Below are 18,902 nucleotides of genomic sequence, written 5' to 3'. Positions count from 1 at the left end.
GAAACAGGAGTATGAGGAGATCGGACCGATGTGGTCCATCGGAAGTACCTATAGGTTGTATCCGCGGATGCTACTCCGCGATCTTTGTTCTATATCTACAAACCCTTGCTATTTTCGCGGCAATATGAATTTGAATGTGTATGTGGAGTTCACCTAATAATTATGTTTCAAAACAACTTAGGCTTATTACGATGACACAATTCAGTCGGGGTCGGGTTTTCCGAGAATAGATTTATACTGACGTTACTGACTTTAAGCAAAGTACTTTGAAAATGCTTTGTTTGTCTACCATTTAATATATTTTTCATAATATATTGGAGACGTTTTATCGTGGAGAAGAAAACAATCTTCACAGAAAGTTTTTAGAATGTCTTATAATATGACGTTGTTTATATAGAGACTTGGCTTGCAAGTTTTATTCTCTTTACCTTTAAAGGTAACATGTCGTTGGCTCGAAGGTTCACGATTCTAATATACCCATGTATTGTTTTTTTTTTTAGGAATTATGAACCTATAAGTTTTTAGAAAAAAGAGTGCTATCCTTCTTTTTATATGTCTGTGTATGTATTGAAATACATAATGAATAAGTCAATAATGGTAAATGATCATAAGGTTTTATTTACATAGGGTAGCCACGTTAGTGCTAATACTGCTCTTCCCAAGGGCCCTGTAATTACCCCCCCCCACCCCCACCATTTATAAATATTATGAACCCATCTTGTACATCGGGTCAAGAGGGAGAAAATAATGTGGGCAGAATAGAATATTCAAGGATGTAAGCAACCGGCAAAGTTCGAACCGAGGACCTTTCATAATTATGAGAGTCAAAAGACATCACCAATATACCGTGGTGCCCGCCCCCCCCCCCCCCAATCATTGGGAGACTAGATAGATTTGCATTTAACATAAGTAAAACTAATTAATATACAAATGGATGATGTCTCATTATCATTTTGATAAATACTATTAATCCATACCTATACGAAAAGGAAATAAATAAATAATCTAAAACGTCAAACGGATGAACCCTTCCAAAACACGAAACCATTCCTTAAATTTCAATTTTGCTCTATTATCAATGTCATCATTCTGTGTATTCCTGTTTGATTGGAACGTATGCACGTGTACTTATTCGTGAAGTTTATTTCTTGTTAATAATTATCTTTTCTGTTTAAAAAATATTGTGGTTTTCAAAGCGTACGTCAATCAGGATAAGAAACTGATAGTCCTATTTCATGAAGAACATTAAAATCATATTTACATCTCTCTTTGATGTAGTACTATATCGGCCAAAATACCTTTAAACAAACAAATCACCAGTTCAATTTTACATTTCCGTGCGTGAACCCTTTCTCTCTCTCTCTCTCTCTATATATATATATATATATATATATAGGCTATATATATATATATATATATATATATATATATATATCTTTCTCTCTATGCCTCTCTATATCTACAAGCTATATTTACCACTCTCCATTCCTCTCTCTTTCTCTATCCACAAGCTATATTTACCACTCTCCATTCCCCTCACTCTCTTTTCTCTCTCTCTCTCTCTCTCTATCTCTCTCTCTCTATCTCTCTCTCTTTCTCTCTATATATATGTATCTCTCTCTCTATCTCTCTTTTTACAAGCTATATTTACCACATCCTTCACTCTCCATTCCTTTCTCTCTCTCTCTCTCTCTCTCTCTAGATATATATATATATATATATATATATATATATATGTATATATATATCTCTCTCTCTATCCACAAGCTATATTTCCCACTCTTCTCCCACTCGTCACCCCCTCTCTGTCTATCCCTCACCCCCACTCTCTCTATCCACAAGCTATATTTCCCACTCTCCTCCAACTCTTAATTCTTCTCAGTCCCGTCCACAGTTGCTGCCAGCTATATAGGGCCATATTTTTATATGTATGTCATAGTTGGTTTTAGCCTGTTCGAGGGCACATGCCCCTCTTCTGGAACTAGTTCTATACCAAATTTCCTTATTTTTTACTAAAAAGGACATGCAGCGACTGGAGGCGGTCGAAATGTGGTGCTGGCGAAAAATTACTAGGTGTGTCTTGGAGGGACAGAGTTTCGAATGAAGAGGTGTTACATCGAGCTCAAAAAAGGCGGGTGCTGATTCAAACGATTAGAGAGAGACAGAAGAAATGGCTTGGACACATAATGCGACATGCATGATGAGGGCTTGATGCTCAGAGTCATACAGGTCGTATTCATGGAAAGAAGAAGAGGAGAAGACCTCGTAAAGGCTTTCTAGACGATGTAATCACACAATGTGGAGCAACAGGGTATGAAACGATGAAACGGTTGGCTCGAGACCGAGGAACTTGGAGAGAAACTTGGAGAGACACTTGATATAGAATTTTGAATGGGTCACTGAACCTGTCATAAACTACTGACAGATCACTATTGATGATGATTCTGTTAAACATTACCACACTCGTGCACAAAATAATTTGTATCAAAATGTATTATACTGCATATACATAAATCTCCATATTATTTTAACTATTATTATTTATTTGGCATTTCAAACATACAATAGAAGGTACAATAGAATGGCACATAGGATACAAAGTATGAAAGAAAAAAAATTGACTTACCCTGCTGCACCTCTAACCCGTAAGTCTTTTTTTTTTCCGACTCCAGGAAATGCATCAGGGAATGCCTAAAATATCATACATAATCAGATTAAAAAAAAAAAAAAAAAAGACTAATTGATGACAATGATAAACTTAAGCTTGATAAATTGCAATATGTTATCTCAGGTGTCACTGGCATCTGTCTAAGTGAAGCAAAAAAGAAAAGTAAGTATATGTTGTATATATATATATATATATATATTAGATAGCTTAGACAGATACCGAGGTGTGATTGGTCCAGAGCTTGTCACGTGATATCATTTGTGAGGATCCAAATTGTTATATTTTCCTGGCCGGTCACTTTTCGGTGTTATATTAACCAGCTGGTGAAATGAATATATTTTTAATCAATGCATGTCGCCCTCTTGAGGACTGTATGTCACCAATTACACACATTACACCATTACCGAGGGTCATTTAATTTTTTCAATATTTTTTTTTCATGAATTTTTTTTTCCCTTGAAATTATTTTTTTCCACATTTTCTTTTTTTTCCCAAAAAATGCTTTTTTAGGTAATTTTTTTTTCCCGAAAAATGCTTTTTTGGGTAAGAATTTTTTTTCCCCAAAATTTGTTTGTAATTTTTTTTTTCTTTCTTGAACTATCTCGACAGATTATTTTTCCGTAATTTCCGAAAAAAAGGGGAAAAAAAAAATTTCGGGTAAATTTTTTTGGACCCCCCCCCCCCCACACAAAAAAAAGGGCTATCTAATATAACAGTTATTGACTGGCAGGGGGTATATAACATTCTTTGGACCTGAAGGGAGTTATATTTCCCCTCGTGACCATATTTTCCCTCAGCGCTGCGCGCTTCGGGAAAATATAACCACTTGGGAAATATAACTCCCTTCAGCGGTCCAAATAATGTTATATTACACCCCCTGTCAGTCAATAACTGTATAATATATAATTCGGGACTGTAGTATACATTAGTAGAAAATGATATTGAAAGACAGAGCTTAGCGAAGTGCTCAGCAGATATGTACAAATTTATAGTAAGATACATTCTCCTCGTCCAATTGGTAACTATGGTAACACGAACCAAATTGCTAACTTTAATTCTGGACCTAACACTACACCTAAACCTAATCTCAACTCTGACCAAAAGTGAGAATCGAAATCACAACCGAAGCCCTGGTCCAGATTTCGTTCGTTTTATCTTCTTTTTTTTACAACTGAGTTCTTTCATCATTTTCCCCTTACGTCCCACAAACAGCGTGTTACGCAAAGTCCTTTCGCACCGGGCCATGCGTAGAGTTGCTACCGACTACGTACGCTGCCCTACGCAGGCCTACGTAACTATACGCTGAGGGACGCAAGGGGTACGCATGATGGGCGCAAAAAATAAACGTGTTTAATTTTGTTGGCGTACTTTCGGCGTAGACACGAGACGCAGAAAGTACGCATGTTTGTACGCAAGTCTACGCAACAGTACGCTACCCTACGCCAGTCCGACGAAGCAGTAAAAGCTGGCGCACACAGTAAGCAACCGTACGCAACGTACGCAAACCTGTACGCCAGGCGTAAACTTACGCAACACTACGCGTGTAATACGTGATAGTACGCGTAGGAACGCCAATTGTATACGCCGTAGGTACGCGTTGCCTATGCACAGGGTACATAAACATACGCCATCATTCGCGAGCCTACGCATAACCTACGCAGGGACTACGCCGAAGCAACATTTTTTTCATGAATACGAAGCCGAATTTTGGCGTAATCAGTACGCCACACTACGCAACTCTACGCACAACCGGTGTGAAAGGGGTTTAAGAATGAAAGGACTGTCTCCGTTTTACCGTTGAGTGTGTGTTATTTTCTCAGCTACTTAGGCGTGCGACACAGAAAAAGCCCAGGCAGAGGACTACCTGGTTCTAGGACAATCACCCCCAGCCAATTACCAGCAGGACAATTCCCCCCTAGGACAATTACCTCCCCCTTCCCTGAAATTTACCGTGTACCAAACACTGCACATTGCCCTCACCCTAACACTGACCCTAACAATAACACTAACACCAATCCCAACAATTACCCTAACCCTTACCCTAACACTAACCTTAACACCAATCCTAACACTTATCTCTCAACCTAACACTTACCCTAACACTAACCATAACACAAACCCTAACACTAACCATAATACTAACCCTAACATTTACCATAAACACCGGAGTGTTGGCTCAGTCAGTAGAGCGTCCGCCTCACAACCGGGAGGTCGTGGGTTCGAACCCGGCCGCGTCATACCAAAAGACGTTAAAAGATGGGAGTTGTTGCTACCTTGTTTGGCGTTCAACAATAAGGGATAGAGCAACGTCGATCTGGCGCTGCTCAGTGGCTGCCGGGCTCACGATCAATTGGGCAAAAAGATTTTCCGTTTCGGTTTAATAAAATTTGGAGTGGACTATTAGGCTATTATTATTATTAAATACTAACCCTGACACTAACCCTGACACTAACCCTAACACTTACCCCTTACCTTAGGAATAATCTCAAACCGAATTGCAATGTTGGCTCTAACTTTACATACCGCAAGACCAAAATATGTCGGATCACCTGACATTTTATGCAATTGCATTTTATCAGCTTGTAAACACTTCTGCTAGTTCGTACATTTTTTATGTACAACACTTGGTCCATGTTCGTCATACTCCTTCTTCGTAATCCAACTCTCCTTGAAATTTGAAAGTGAGGCAAGGATGGACCCACCGATCCACACCGTATACTTCCTTTCTGGTGGAGCATTGACCCTGACCTTTGCCTTTTGAGGAAACATGGCGGACAGTTCTTTTTGGAGTCTTTCTTGGAATCCGGGGAACATCGTGGATCCCCCGACAAGAAAGACATTGCAGTAAAGATGCACTCGGAGATCGATGTCGCATTTCATGATGGCGTCGTAGACGAGTTTGTGAACGCTGGCGTGATCCCGATCAGCCAGAGAGGGTTGGAAGAGGATTTCGGGGACGCGGAAGATCTCGTTGCCAAGAGTGATATCGTGCAGATCCGGGAGTGTATAGGTTTTGGTCAATGCAGATGAGCCGAGCATCTCTTTCTCAAAGTCCTGAGCGATGTAGCAAACTTTTTCTTTAATCTCCCGAACAACTTCTCTCTCGGCTGTACATGTGGAATATCATAAGGAAAAACATGTATTACAAATTTGAAAACACATAAATGAAATGATGAATAAATTAATGCCCCTCTCTTTTCAAATCTATGAAGTGAAATGAAAATCAGCTAAACAACTTCTTATAATACACTGTATATTCAATAGTCTGATTAACTTAAATAACATTGGTAGCATCACCAAGTCTGTCAGGAGTTTCGGACAATTTTCAGAAAATAAAACCTCAGTAACACTAATTAAAGAGGGAGCCAGTACGGTAATAACGATGACAAAGATATCAGTAACATTATAAACAATGATGACGACTACGATGATGACGACAATAATGATGCCAAAAATCATGACAGTGATGATGATGATGATAACGATGATGATATCATGACGATGATGATAATGATGGTGATGATGGTGATGATGATAATGATGTTGATGATGGTCATGGTGATGATGATGACGATGGTAATGATGATGATGATTATGATGACGATGATACCGATGGTAATGATGATAATGATGGTGGTGATGATCACGAAAAACTACAATAATGATTACGAAATCGGCAATGATAAATCATAGAAATAATATTAATAATGATGAAAGAGGGGAAGGAGGATAATGGTGGTGACGACGACCATGATTATGATGGTGATGATAGGCTTCATGATAATGATAAAGATGATGGTGATGCTGTCAATGGTGATTATTATGATAATGATGATGATGAATATTAATCAGTCATTCACTCTGTTTGATGTTGAACCATCAATGGAAGACACCCCTTACCAGTTGTAACAAACGAATACCCCCGATCATTCAGCATCTTCATCATGTGTTGGGTGAGATCCCGGCCACCGAAGTTGACTTGGTGAACGGCGGGGGTGATAATGTAGCCCTCGAATACCGGTACCACACTGATGACCCCGTCGCCGATGTCCAGCATGACGGACATGGTGCGTCCTGCCGCACAGTGGGACAAGACGCCCTGTGTGCAGACATGGAAACCTTTGGCGCCAAATTTCTCGAACATAATCTGGTGACAGCATTATAAAAGAGATCTTAAATAAAAATCGGTTTAAGACAGGTGCATAGCCAGGGGGCGGTGGGGGCGATCGCCCCCCCCAAAAAAAAAACGCCGCCCCCCAAAAAAAATAGAGAGAAAAAAAAGAAGAGAGGAAGAGGAAGTAGGAAGAAAAAGGATTAAAGGAAACCGAACCCCAAGTAATAACTTTACTTATTATGAGAGATTTATTATGTTATTACCCATACATCTACAAGATTCCCCACCAAAGTGTATGAGAGAGGTATAAAGCAAAAATAAAGTACAGTTTCTCAGCACGACATGGGCATCGCCATTTTCTTGATAATGTGACGTACTATGCGAAGTCGTTTATCAAGTAAATGTATTCAAATTTATGGATGCTTCTTTCCCAGACGTGTGGTGATGAAGCATTTCATTCACCTGCTATTTTCCTTTGTACTATAATTGCCAGAACGCAAATTGCATAAATTAGTTAGTGCTCTTCTGGGTTGAAGGTTTCTCATAAATGAAATATATTTGTCAACTGCTATAGTGTAGAATTTATAAATGAATTTGTTACAATTGGGCCCCTGTTATTTATTTTTCACCTAATATAATTTCTATCATCTCAGTTGTTATTTTTTTTCATTGAAAAGTAAAGGTTTCGTTATTGATTTAAAAATTCTTTCCAACTAAAGCTTGGTGCATGATACATGTACAACTTCAACAGATACGTCACATGTTTAAGAAAATGGCTGCGCCCATGTCATGCTGACAGGCATCACATCATGCCAGGAATATCTTCATTTATATATATCTTGTACATTTTCGTAAGGAATATTGTACATCAAAGGGCAGGAATACATCTCATTTTTCAGAATACCTACACTTATTCTTTGGGTTTAGGTTTCCTTTAAGAGTCGAGAACGGTACAACGAGTTGTCTCCTTTCTCTAATAATTTAATGAAACGTCAAAGCTTCCGCGCTTCGAGAGGGGGGGGGGACTGAATTCAGATAAGGATTAAGAGTCGAGAACGGTACAACGAATCGTCTTCTTTCTCTAATAATTTATGAAACGTCAAAGCTTCCGCGCTTTGCGCGGGAGTGGGGGAAACTGAATTCAGACAAGGATGTAGAGTCGTTTGAAAATGGTACAACGAATCGTCTTCTTTCATTAATAATCTAATGAAACGTCAGAGCTTCCGCGCTACGCGCGGAGGAAGGGGAACTTGTTTAAAACAAGGATTAAGAGTCAAGGACGGTACAACGAATCGCCTTCTTTCTCTAATGAAACGTCAAAAGAAACTGAATTTAGATAAGGATTAAGAGTCGAGAACGGTCTTACGAATCGTCTTCTTTCTCTAATAATGCAATGAAACGTCAAAGGAACCCCCCCCCTCCCTGCACCCACCCCCTCTTTGTAATGTCTGTCCGTTTCAAATGATGATAATAAGACAAGGCTTTTGAAACGCATGAGGTATAATTTTAGAGAGTTTTCAGAGTGAAGAAATCAACTCTCAACTTACCTGGGTAGTCTTTTCTCGACTAGCTTTCGTGCTCTTCGGGACGTCGGTGAAAAAGACAAGCAGTTCTTTGGGGTCGACACGGAGCTCGTTGTAGAAGGTGTGATGCCAGATCGTCTCCATATCCTCCCAGTTAGTGACGATTCCGCGTTCGATGGGGTATTTGATGCTGAGAAGACCTCGCTTTCTCTGGGCCTCGTCGCCGACAAAATGATCACGCGTGATCATGGAGGTAGGGATCATTTTCTAGAGAGAGAGAGAGAGAGAATTAACAAAAACAATAACACGATCGCAAAGACTTTCAAGAAATCAACTTAATGTTACTGTCACAACCCAGTTACATTGCCTATAGGTATAATGTTCCGAGTACGTATAGGCCTGGCTTCTTTGTATGTTTGCCGTGCTCAATGATTTCATTAGGTTACGAACAAGAATATTTGAAGTTGCGCATGCTTTAGGTTGATTTTTAAGTATTGGCCATCGGGTTAAGTAATATGTACTTCATTGATTCTTTTTTTGTGTGTGTGTTTGAAAAACAATGGTCAGGAATCTTTTGTTTTGCGACATTCGATGAATTCTCGGCGAAATTTCGTTTTAAAGATTTGAAAAATGAAGGAAAAAATAAAAAAGGTCAGGGGCATTGCCGGAGGGGTGTGAATCCTCTAACATAAACTACCAGTATTGACTCATTTTTTATTAGGGGTTGAGGATCATTTCTTTTGGGAGGGTTTGTCGGATAATTCTCACCTGTTTTTTAAATAATTCTTTCATTCAATGACATGTAGTTAGTTAATTTTCTTAATTGAAGGGCGAACTGCTCGAACACCCTTTCCACCTTTGTTCTCACATACCTTATAAGTTGGACGGCCATGCAATCATTGATGTGCAGATTTGTCTTTCACGGTCTCAAATAAAAACCCTGAGAATTGTTGGAAAATTCTCACCTTTCTTTTTTAAAGGTGACGGGAGGAGGGCAGGTGCGTAGCCACGGGGGGGGGGGGGGGGGGGGGGGGGGCACGTGCCCCTCTAAAATTTCCAAGATCGATTGAACTTTTGTATACCCTTTTTTTACCTCGATCGATTACATGTATGTGCCCCCCCCAAACATCGAACTCTGGCTACGTGCCTGGAGGAGGAGGGGGGGGGGGGGGGGGTAATTGATGTGGTCGGATAAATGTACAAAAAATCTTTGAGGAAATGAATATAGTCCATGAGGTTTTAATTGCAAATTTAAGATTATTTACTTTGCAGCAATTTCCTCACTTAATTGAAAAAGTCAAGCATAATTCTTTTTTCGTGGTGTAAAATTTGTCAGAGGGGGAGGGGGAACTGAGTTTGTCCCCTCGCCCCTTGAAATAGGCAAGTGGTTTACCTGGTACTTTGGGCGTCCAATCATCGACGGGAACACACATCGTGGTGCATCGTCGCCTGCGAAGCCTGCTTTGATCGACCCCGAGCCGTTGTCGACCACCACCACAGCGGCGTCTTCCTCATCAGACTCGGACATATCATCATAAAAAGATCATATTCTTCTCTGTGTGACCTCCTATTTGTGTACAGGACGTGTTGAAATATAATTATAACGACTGAAATTAACTAATTGATTACAAGGTTCTACGAGAATTAAGGCGGTAATAAAGGGAGAGTCTGGAATCTTTTGCTTTTACCGTTCAACTGAACAAAAAGTTCTTTTATTAACTATCCGAAACTAGCACAAGACTCAAAAGTATATGAGTACAAAACAATGATAAATATAGTACGATCAAAGAAAACCAACACAGCATTGCCTACTCTGCATCTGTATGGTCCTAAACAAAAATAAAACAAAGTCATGAGCATAAAAGAAACAACAGTCATAAACAAAGCAGACTCTAGCAATCGTTAACATACAGTATATCCTACAGGTATCGACTATCATGCTATCTGTATTCGCAATCAAACTATGAGGGGGTTTTATACAAGTCAAAGTACCAGCAATGCATGCCTATTTATTTACACAAACAACAAACTGGATAAGAATACAAATGTATACTATTACTGGTCATCTTGATATGAGAATAAATGTGACCTATACGATACATTTCTTACATTTAAGATACCACCGCTACCGCCAACATAATATATAACAAATATCTTATGGAGAGAGTCAAACAAAAATGTGTGATATGTAACCAAATTCTACATACAACCAAAGAAAAATGACTAATCACCTTGAATATGGAACTGCAACAGTCAGGGTCCTGTTTTCGAAGCTTACAAAGTAGGCGTTAAACTAGTAGATTCATCACCTATGAACATAACCCAAACAAGAGCATGTACCATCATAATGATTCGGATGGATTGACAAATCATACAAGAATACAAAATAAAAATACACAAGATATATCAATAAACTCAAATGACTTCTACAATACATATTCATGAGAGACGCTCAACCCCTGATAGCAGACTGACGTCTTAAAGACGTCATAAATTGGTCGTAAAGTGGTAAACACGTCGTACGTCGTATGGACGACGTAATTACGACGTCATTATGACGTCTTTATAAGACTATTTTTTCCAAGATAATTTTTGTCGTATTAACGACGTCATAAAGACGTCATTTTGACGTCTTTAAAAGACTATTTTTCCAAGCTAATTTTTGTCATATTGACGACGTGACAATGACGTCATTATGACGTCTTTAAAAGACTATTTTTTCCAAGATAATTTTTGTCGTATTAACGACGTCATAAAGACGTCATTTTCTCGTCTTTAAAAGACTTTTTTTCCAAGCTTATTTTTGTCGTATTGACGACGTGATAACGACGTCATTATGACGTCTTTAAAAGACTATTTTTTCAATGTAATGTTGTCGTATTGACGACGTGATAACGACGTCATTATGACGTCTTTAAAATACTATTTTTCCAAGCTAATTTTTGTCGTATCGACGACGTCATTATGACGTCTTTAAAAGACTAATTTTTTCAATGTAATGTCGTCGTATTGACGACGTGATAACGACGTCATTATGACGTCTTTAAAATACTATTTTTTCCAAGCTAATTTTTGTCGTATCGACGACGTCATTATGACGTCTTTAAAAGACTATTTTTTCCAATGTAATGTTGTCGTATTGACGACGTGATAACGACGTCATTATGACGTTTCTAAAATACTAATTTTTCCAAGCTAATTTTTGTCGTATCGACGACGTCATTTTGACGTCTTTAAAAGACTATTTTGTTTCCAATGTAATGTTGTCGTATTGACGACGTGATAACGACGTCATCATGACGTATTTAAAATACTATTTTTTCCAAGCTATTTGTTGTCGTATTGACGACGTCATTACGACGTCATTATGACTTCTTTTAAAGACTATTTATTCCAAGATAATTGTTGTCGTATCGACGACGTCATTACGACGTCTTTAAAAGACTATTTTTTCCAATATATTTTTGTCGTATTGACAATGTCATTACGACGTCATTATGACCTCTTTTAAAGACTATTTTTCCAAGATATTTATTGTCGTAAGGACGACGTTATAACGACGTCATTGTGACGTCTCTAATAACTTTTTTTTTCAAGATAATAATTGGGTTAAGACTACAACATCTAATATGAGCATAAGTCAAAGTAAATAGGGCAATTATCAGAATTAAAAATAGGGAACAACCCCCCCCCCCCCCCTCAAATGTCATTAGTCATTAATAGTGGACCAATTTCACACCAAAGTCTGCAATATCGATCAAGACTATACATGCTCGCATCTAGTTTGCTATTTCAAACGGGAATGTGTACGTACGTGTGTGTACAGGTACATTCAGCACTCAAGGCAATGCGTAGGACTACAATGCATTGCATTGCACGATGTGTATGTAATGTATTTGAATTCAGAGTGAAAAAGCCGTTGCAAGAAGTATCCTCCTCCTGAATACTCCAGTTTTCTCCTGCAAATTTACAGTATGGGTAAGTCCTAGAATTACCTAATTTATTTACGAAAAGTACATAAATCTATAGTTACTGTTTTTTATTCTGAAAAGTTGATATGTAGACTCTTTGTTACTGTAATGCATGATCTTATGTCAGTGATAGTGAGCTCGGACTTTCAACTTTTGCTGACTAGATTCGAAATGTATGATCCCATATATGTATTTTTATGTAGGGTTTTGATTGATGGGATGCATGGCATGGGGCATCATTTAAAGCAAAAAAGTTTACTCATTTGCCTACACATGGGCTGCATGGCTTTAAAGGGAAATCTAACTCGAATATAGTATTATACAACTGCTCTAAAACTGAAAGAAAGCAGAAAAATAAGAGAAGCAAACTGATGAAAGTTTTGGCACTAGGTAGGTCTAGATCTACTGCTAAGTCACACTAAGATGGATAATACGTGCAGTCACTCCTTTATTCCAAGCAATACTGTAGATCTACTACTAGTTCAGAATCATATCCAGACTTTTTGACCAGTGACCCATGGCGTGGCCGGTGAGAGTCCTAAAAATCTTAAACATAGGTCTAGATCGGCCTACCCCAAATCAAGCAAATATTCATGAAATGTTCAAATAATGCCAGTCATGATTTAAAAGTCGTTATGTTTCTAACCTGTTTCTGGTCAATTTTTCTTATTTTGGGGGGAGTATTTTTCGGGAAAAACGTTGATTGTAGAATACACTTTCTGACAGGTTGCACGGCAAACCGCTGCACAATACAAGTGCATACAGATGGAGGGTTGCGGGGGCACGTAAGTCTGCGTGAAGTGATCTACCTCCTCATTGTACGGTAGATAACTTCACACAGGCGTGCACCCGCCCGCAACCACCATCGGTATGCACTTGTAATGTGCAGCGGTTTACAGTGAAACCTGTGAGAAAGTGTACTATAGTACCGGCCCAGGCCCAGATGTTTGAAAATTGAACATTGCGTGTCGATACGTAGAGGAATAAAGCAGTGACTTGTGTCACAAACATGTAACCTTAAACAATTTGTTTCTACAGTCTTTAGACAGCAAATTTAGCTTATAGGCTACCGTATACAGAAATCTTATCTGGAAATAGTCGGTTAGACCTGTAAATGGTAACCAAAATTCTTTCCCCACAGGCTGTTCAAAGAAGCTTGTAGTATTTGTGTTGCACATGCATACATTATCAACCTTTCATTTTGTTTTAACTTTATTCATTTTCTCATTTATTTGTAGGCATCTTTTTTTAACATCTTTCGTCAAAGAAGTGGATTCAAAGCACATTGTGGCCTCAGTATATTGATGTGAAACCATGCAGAAAATGCTACTTTCTCTCAACCTTGTGGATGTTCCCTACTTCCCTAAGGATCAGCAGCCTCTTGAAACAGGTGAAGCCATTATCGGTAAATGTGTACATGTACTTGTATTATTTCTGTACATTTATTTGTCATATTGTGCATGATCACTGAGACACTGACGAATTAGACACTACATAATGGTTCATTTCATTTGAAAGGCTTATTTCAGTTATTTGTCCTAAGTTTCAAATATATTTATAATTCAATTAATTTTAGATCACTAAAACCTGCAGGTATGTTGCAATAACCGACAATATTATGTGAGTTTCAAACAGTGTTTTTTTACCCTTCAGCATAGGTCAAGGAGCTTTCATTCTACCCTCATCAGCAAACTACAGGAATGCCAGTTTTCAGGCAATAGCCTGAATTCAGGCCCTGAGGAGTTATTTTCATACCATAGTTTAGGTTTTTTGTGTACAAGCTAGCTCATTCTAGGTGATTTTTCAGGTCCTCTGATCAATTCTAACTGGCATCCCTGAAACTAGAATTGTATTGATAATTAACCAAACAAAATCCCGAATCACGTTTTGCATTGCCCACAAATGTTTAAAACCCAAAGGTGTGTTGACTTTATGTTTGTGAGCAATAAGAAATTATTTCTGATAAATCTTACCAAGCAGTACTTTTCTGACAGAATTAATTATTTACGTTCCAGTTTTAAAATATATGAAAGTTTTTCTTAAATTGTATTCCTTTCTTTTTGCTTTATTCATGCATTAGAATTCCTTGCGTCTATGTTCCTTGGATCTGAAAACAGTGCATAATGCAGGAGATTCCACCCAAAAGCTAACCCACAAGTCCAAGCTGAAGTGGAATATTTCGCAAAATTTGATCTACACTCACCCGATAGCTTTACTGCTAGAGAAAGGTTATTTTTTCACTTCATTATACTTTATAGAGAGAGATTGGGGGAGGGGGAGGGGGAGGGGGAGGGGTGAGGTGTAGCCACAAACCTGAATGGATAAGCTGTAGAACTGAAATTTCCAGTCATGTTACTTGCAATTTTAATGAATTACAGGATTTACGAACTGACATAATAACGATTTGGGTAAAAGTCTAAAAGATTCCAGTATTTTGAGGATATTTGTAATTACTATTCATAAAGTTGACCTGTTTCATAATGTCTCATGCTCACCCCCCTCCCCCCACCCCATCCACTTCATATCAGTTCTTAAAACATGTTGCAAATTATATATACATTGTAAGTTGGTAATAGAGAAAAATTGAGTGAGGTAAATGCAATACAAATCGAATCCATTATTAAGCAATTAAGACTTGTTCAGGTACGGCACGTGAACCTCCAACAAATTTCAAAAATGATGCAGTTTGGTTTTATGTGTAAAGTGAATGGCAACAAAGGACCTACCGGTGCGTGTCTTTGTATGTTTTGGACTGCGCAAATTCAGTGAGCTCTTTTTAATAATATACACTATGTAAAGCGTATTGAACTCTATGTCAGCATTTAAAAAACTCTGCGATTTTGACTGTTTTGCAGCATCATATCTGAGCAAGCCTTAACGGGACGTGGTAAAATTGTTCAGATGAGAGACAATTGTGCTAAGGTATTGACTTCAATGCTATATGTACACTTAAAGATAATCTGAAAGTTTGAGTGAAAAAAGACCATTATTGATGATAAAAATTGGGAACAACTGATCTGATCGATTCCTTAATTCTTCCAACTATATTATTATAATTTAATTTAATTTTAGGTGAATGTAAATCATCACAAAGAAAAGAATTGGCTCTAATACCTTAGATTTTTAAAGGCCTGTTTTATATCTTATTTTCATGGAAAAACGGTTGGGGGAAAATTCAAAAATTTATTGGGAGAATGAAGTGTTAAAGAGTGACACACAGTGGCGCCTTCAAAGAAAACCATAAATATCTTTGTGGTTTGAGAATTTTTTGGTAGTTAAAAGTATAAAATTCTTGGATTGTATCTGTGATTTTGAGAGCACTATATGGCTTACCTTTATTGAATTCGCTTTTAAAATTTAAGTTAAATTAATATTTTGTGAAACTCCCCCCAGGAGTTTCAAACGTGCCAAATGAATGTTGTGACATTAGCAATAGAATGTATCTCTTTGTGCTAAACTTGTTCAGCATGTTTGCTATTTTATCTTAAACTTGGAAATATCTTCTGAATAATTATTGCACAGTCACCTTGGAATTGCCCAACAAAGCCACTCGTACTGGCGGGAATGTTATCTGATAGAAATTGTATTTTTATACTTGAACTTCAGCTTCTGTATTTGCAACAATTTTTTTTGGATGATATTTATAAAATATGAATGTTGCCACTAATGCCTTTTCTTGTATTTAAGTCATGTGCCAGTAAGAAGCAGGTTTCTAGCACAGAAAATAGGTACAGTTGAGCTGATATCTGCACAGTTTTCCAATATGCTGTATCGCCAAATGTGAACATCGTGGTTTCAACGGGCAAGCAACCATCATCAGAAAACTCTGCAGGTATCAGTGAAGCTGTCCCTGTTCCCCTTGCTGCCAACTTGTTCCTTTTGAGTGTAAGAAATAACTTAGCTAAGCCATGTGTTTATCATTTGTGCCATTTTTCTCTTGTGTGTGATTTAGATTGTATAGTTTTATACTTTATACTGAATTATTGCCATAAACTTAGATATTCCCCTTGTATGTAACAAGTATTGATCTTTCATGCTCAGGAATTGTTTCCAACAACCTTTTGTTTTATGTTATAGTCTTTATCTGCATTAAAGTATTGGGGTTGTGAGGAGCAGTGTTGCAGCATGGAGAAGAAATAGAGCTGCACTGATGAATGCCCAGCTTTCCACTATGCTGTTTTGCTGAATATGAGGAACTTCCCCAGTCTGATGTTTTCTTGTCTACTAAACAACTGCGGGTATCAGTGTAGCTTTACCTAGTCTCTATGCTGCTAACCTGCTTCTCACAACCGCAAGACTTATAAGTTAAGCCAATATATATCATAGTTTCTTGTAACTGAATTAAATTTGAAATGAAATAGCACAATTTATAACGAAACAAATATCTTTGTGATGGCCTGTTAACTTTCTTAAAATCAATTATGAGACTGACAGAAATACACTAGGTATTTATACAGCATGTTTTGGAAGAAGTTTCAGGATTGTGATGGAAAGATTTTGTATTTATAGAAGACAAGTTAGATAGAAGAAGGTATAAACATAAGTATTCTATATTTTTATTATCCATTTTCATACCATATAAATGAACATTAAAAATATGAAAATTACTTTCTGTCTGGCATGTGTATATATTATGTGATGCAATATCTGTTGCTCTATTTTTACTGTGTGAATGTTCAGAATGTATTCATGAAGTGACTTTTACACTTTCTTCCTTCATCAGGTGGTCATATAGATGTCATTTAGAGGACACAAAAGACGTAAAGATCATGTAAGGATAAAAGGTACATCGAAATGACCAGTAAGATGTAAATATCACGTCAAAATTTGATGTCCATACAACGTATACACGACGTCTGTAGGACGTCTTTCTTGGGTAAAAGTTGACGTCTTAAAGACGTCTTTCTTGGACCAATAAGACCAGAAAAAAATATGACGTCCATACGACGTCTTTCTTGGACCAATAAGACCAGAAAAAAATATGACGTCCATACGACGTCTTCCATGGTACAAGTTGACGTCTTAACGATGTCTTTCTTTGACTAATAAGACGTTAAAATCACGACAAAATATGACGTCCATACGATGTCTTTCTGTAGTACAAGTTGACGTCTTAAAGACGTCTTTCTTTAACTTATAAGACGTAAAAATCACGTCAAAATATGACGTCCTCATGACGACGTGCGCGGGTGCAAAATCATGTCTTTTTGACGTCGTGTTATGTCGTCTTAAAGATGTCTTTCTTTAACTAAAAGACGTAAATATGACGTTCATATGACGTCTTCCTATGGTACAAGTTGACGTCTAAAAGACGTCTTTCTTTAACTTATAAGACGTAAAAATCACGTCAAAATATGACGTCCTCATGACGACGTGCGCGGGTGCAAAATCATGTCTTTTTGACGTCGTGTTATGTCGTCTTAAAGACGTCTTTCTTTAACTAAAAGACGTAAATATGACGTTCATATGACGTCTTCCTATGGTACAAGTTGACGTCTTAAAGACGTCTTTCTTTGACTAGTAAGACGTAAATATGACGTCCATACGACGTCTTCCTAAGGTACAAGTTGACGTCTTAAAGACGTCTTTCTTTGACTAATAAGACGTAAAAATCACGTCAAAATATGACGTCCTCATGACGACGTGCGCGGGTGCAAAATCATGTCTTTTTGACGTCGTGTTATGTCGTCTTAAAGACGTAGTACAAGACGTAAATATGACGTGATATTTACCAGTCTCTGCTATCAGGGACCTTTATCAATATCGCCTCATGCAGCCTCATGATATATAACCCAATGACATAAACCTATACAACTATACTTCGAAAGTGATTCATCCCAATATAACAGTCAACTTTACCACCATTAGCTCAGTACATCAAATCTTCACTAACATCACATAACAGTTACTGTATAGCGGCATCCAACATATATGTCACCAAACACACATAAAATACATGATTACAATTCAACAAAGTGATTAAAAGTACCTACTTTGATTCCAGCAATTCCTTGTTACATTCAGCTAAAGCAGCTCTCTATATCAACCGTTTAGGGACAGTGTTCTGAGTTTAATCTAATGAGTATCTTACAGTACAGATGCTTGTTTTTACCCTTTTTCCTAACAGAGGGGTGAATGGGGGAAACCACACGGTCACTGTTTATGTTACAGCTGCACAAGGACATAGGGCCTACTGTTTGGGGGATTATGAAGTTGCTGACCCGGGCGTAAACACAAGCTGATAAGGAGAATTATCAACTTATGTGGAAACTCTCTCCTCACTGCTCTGTATATAGAATGCCAGGAATCAAGGCAATAATGTTACATATATCATAAGAAATTATATACCTGAAATAAATGCATATAATGGTACATAAATAATATAACTCAAGACACATAAATCAGTGTTATCCAGGTTTAGTTGGTTGTACAGAGTTATATCTAGATATGGGGGGGGGGGGGGGGGCTGGCAAGTAGGGTGTTGAGCAAATCACCATCTCACATCTGGAAACGAGCCTGCCAATTTAGAATGCACATTATTCCTCTTTACAAACATGCAGGCATGGTAAAATACCTCTCAGACTAATTTTTTACTATTACTATTATTATATTATTATAAAGGCTAA

The 18,902-nt window shown here is 37.8% G+C and overlaps 1 protein-coding gene and 2 long non-coding RNA genes across 5 annotated transcripts; 1 reads left to right on the top strand and 2 right to left on the bottom strand.

The window, feature by feature from the left end:
* Positions 1-5,190: 5,190 nt before the first annotated feature.
* On the bottom strand, positions 5,191-9,857 carry LOC593531 (actin-5). The gene is made up of 4 exons (XM_030982034.1): positions 9,699-9,857; positions 8,330-8,572; positions 6,569-6,815; positions 5,191-5,775 (listed from the first exon to the last, which is right to left on the bottom strand). Exons 1-4 carry the CDS (start codon positions 9,831-9,833, stop codon positions 5,264-5,266), a joined length of 1,137 nt encoding a protein of 378 aa, XP_030837894.1. The 5' UTR covers positions 9,834-9,857; the 3' UTR covers positions 5,191-5,263.
* A 336-nt stretch (positions 9,858-10,193) lies between these two features.
* LOC115922684 lies at positions 10,194-18,722 on the bottom strand. The gene is made up of 2 exons (XR_004063558.1): positions 18,270-18,722; positions 10,194-10,614 (listed from the first exon to the last, which is right to left on the bottom strand). It is a non-coding gene; the product is annotated as an uncharacterized LOC115922684 (long non-coding RNA).
* LOC115922680 lies at positions 12,064-17,199 on the top strand. 3 transcript variants are annotated; one of them, XR_004063556.1, is made up of 4 exons: positions 12,064-12,283; positions 13,515-13,681; positions 14,357-14,504; positions 17,000-17,199. It is a non-coding gene; the product is annotated as an uncharacterized LOC115922680 (long non-coding RNA). The 3 variants fall into 3 exon arrangements; XR_004063552.1 differs by lacking the exon at positions 17,000-17,199 and having other exon boundaries at positions 12,066-12,283; positions 14,357-14,986; XR_004063553.1 differs by lacking the exon at positions 17,000-17,199 and having other exon boundaries at positions 12,070-12,283; positions 13,515-13,666; positions 14,357-14,986.
* Positions 18,723-18,902: the final 180 nt, after the last annotated feature.

This window comes from Strongylocentrotus purpuratus, unplaced genomic scaffold, assembly GCF_000002235.5.
Source record: "Strongylocentrotus purpuratus isolate Spur 01 unplaced genomic scaffold, Spur_5.0 spur5_contig_823, whole genome shotgun sequence".
NCBI classification, from domain to species: domain Eukaryota; kingdom Metazoa; phylum Echinodermata; class Echinoidea; order Camarodonta; family Strongylocentrotidae; genus Strongylocentrotus; species Strongylocentrotus purpuratus.
The sequence above is the reverse complement of the archived record's forward strand: the minus strand, read 5'-3'. Positions and strand labels throughout refer to the sequence as shown.

Bases quoted from the DNA above. Each gene is read 5' to 3' on its own strand.
- LOC593531 (XM_030982034.1), bottom strand. From the start codon at position 9,833: ATGTCCGAGTCTGATGAGGAAGACGCCGCTGTGGTGGTGGTCGACAAC. The intron at 6,816-8,329 runs GTAAGTTGAGAG...TGCTGTCACCAG, and splicing joins GTCGAGAAAAGACTACCCAG to ATTATGTTCGAGAAATTTGG. The intron at 5,776-6,568 runs GTAAGGGGTGTC...CCACATGTACAG, and splicing joins GTATTCGTTTGTTACAACTG to CCGAGAGAGAAGTTGTTCGG.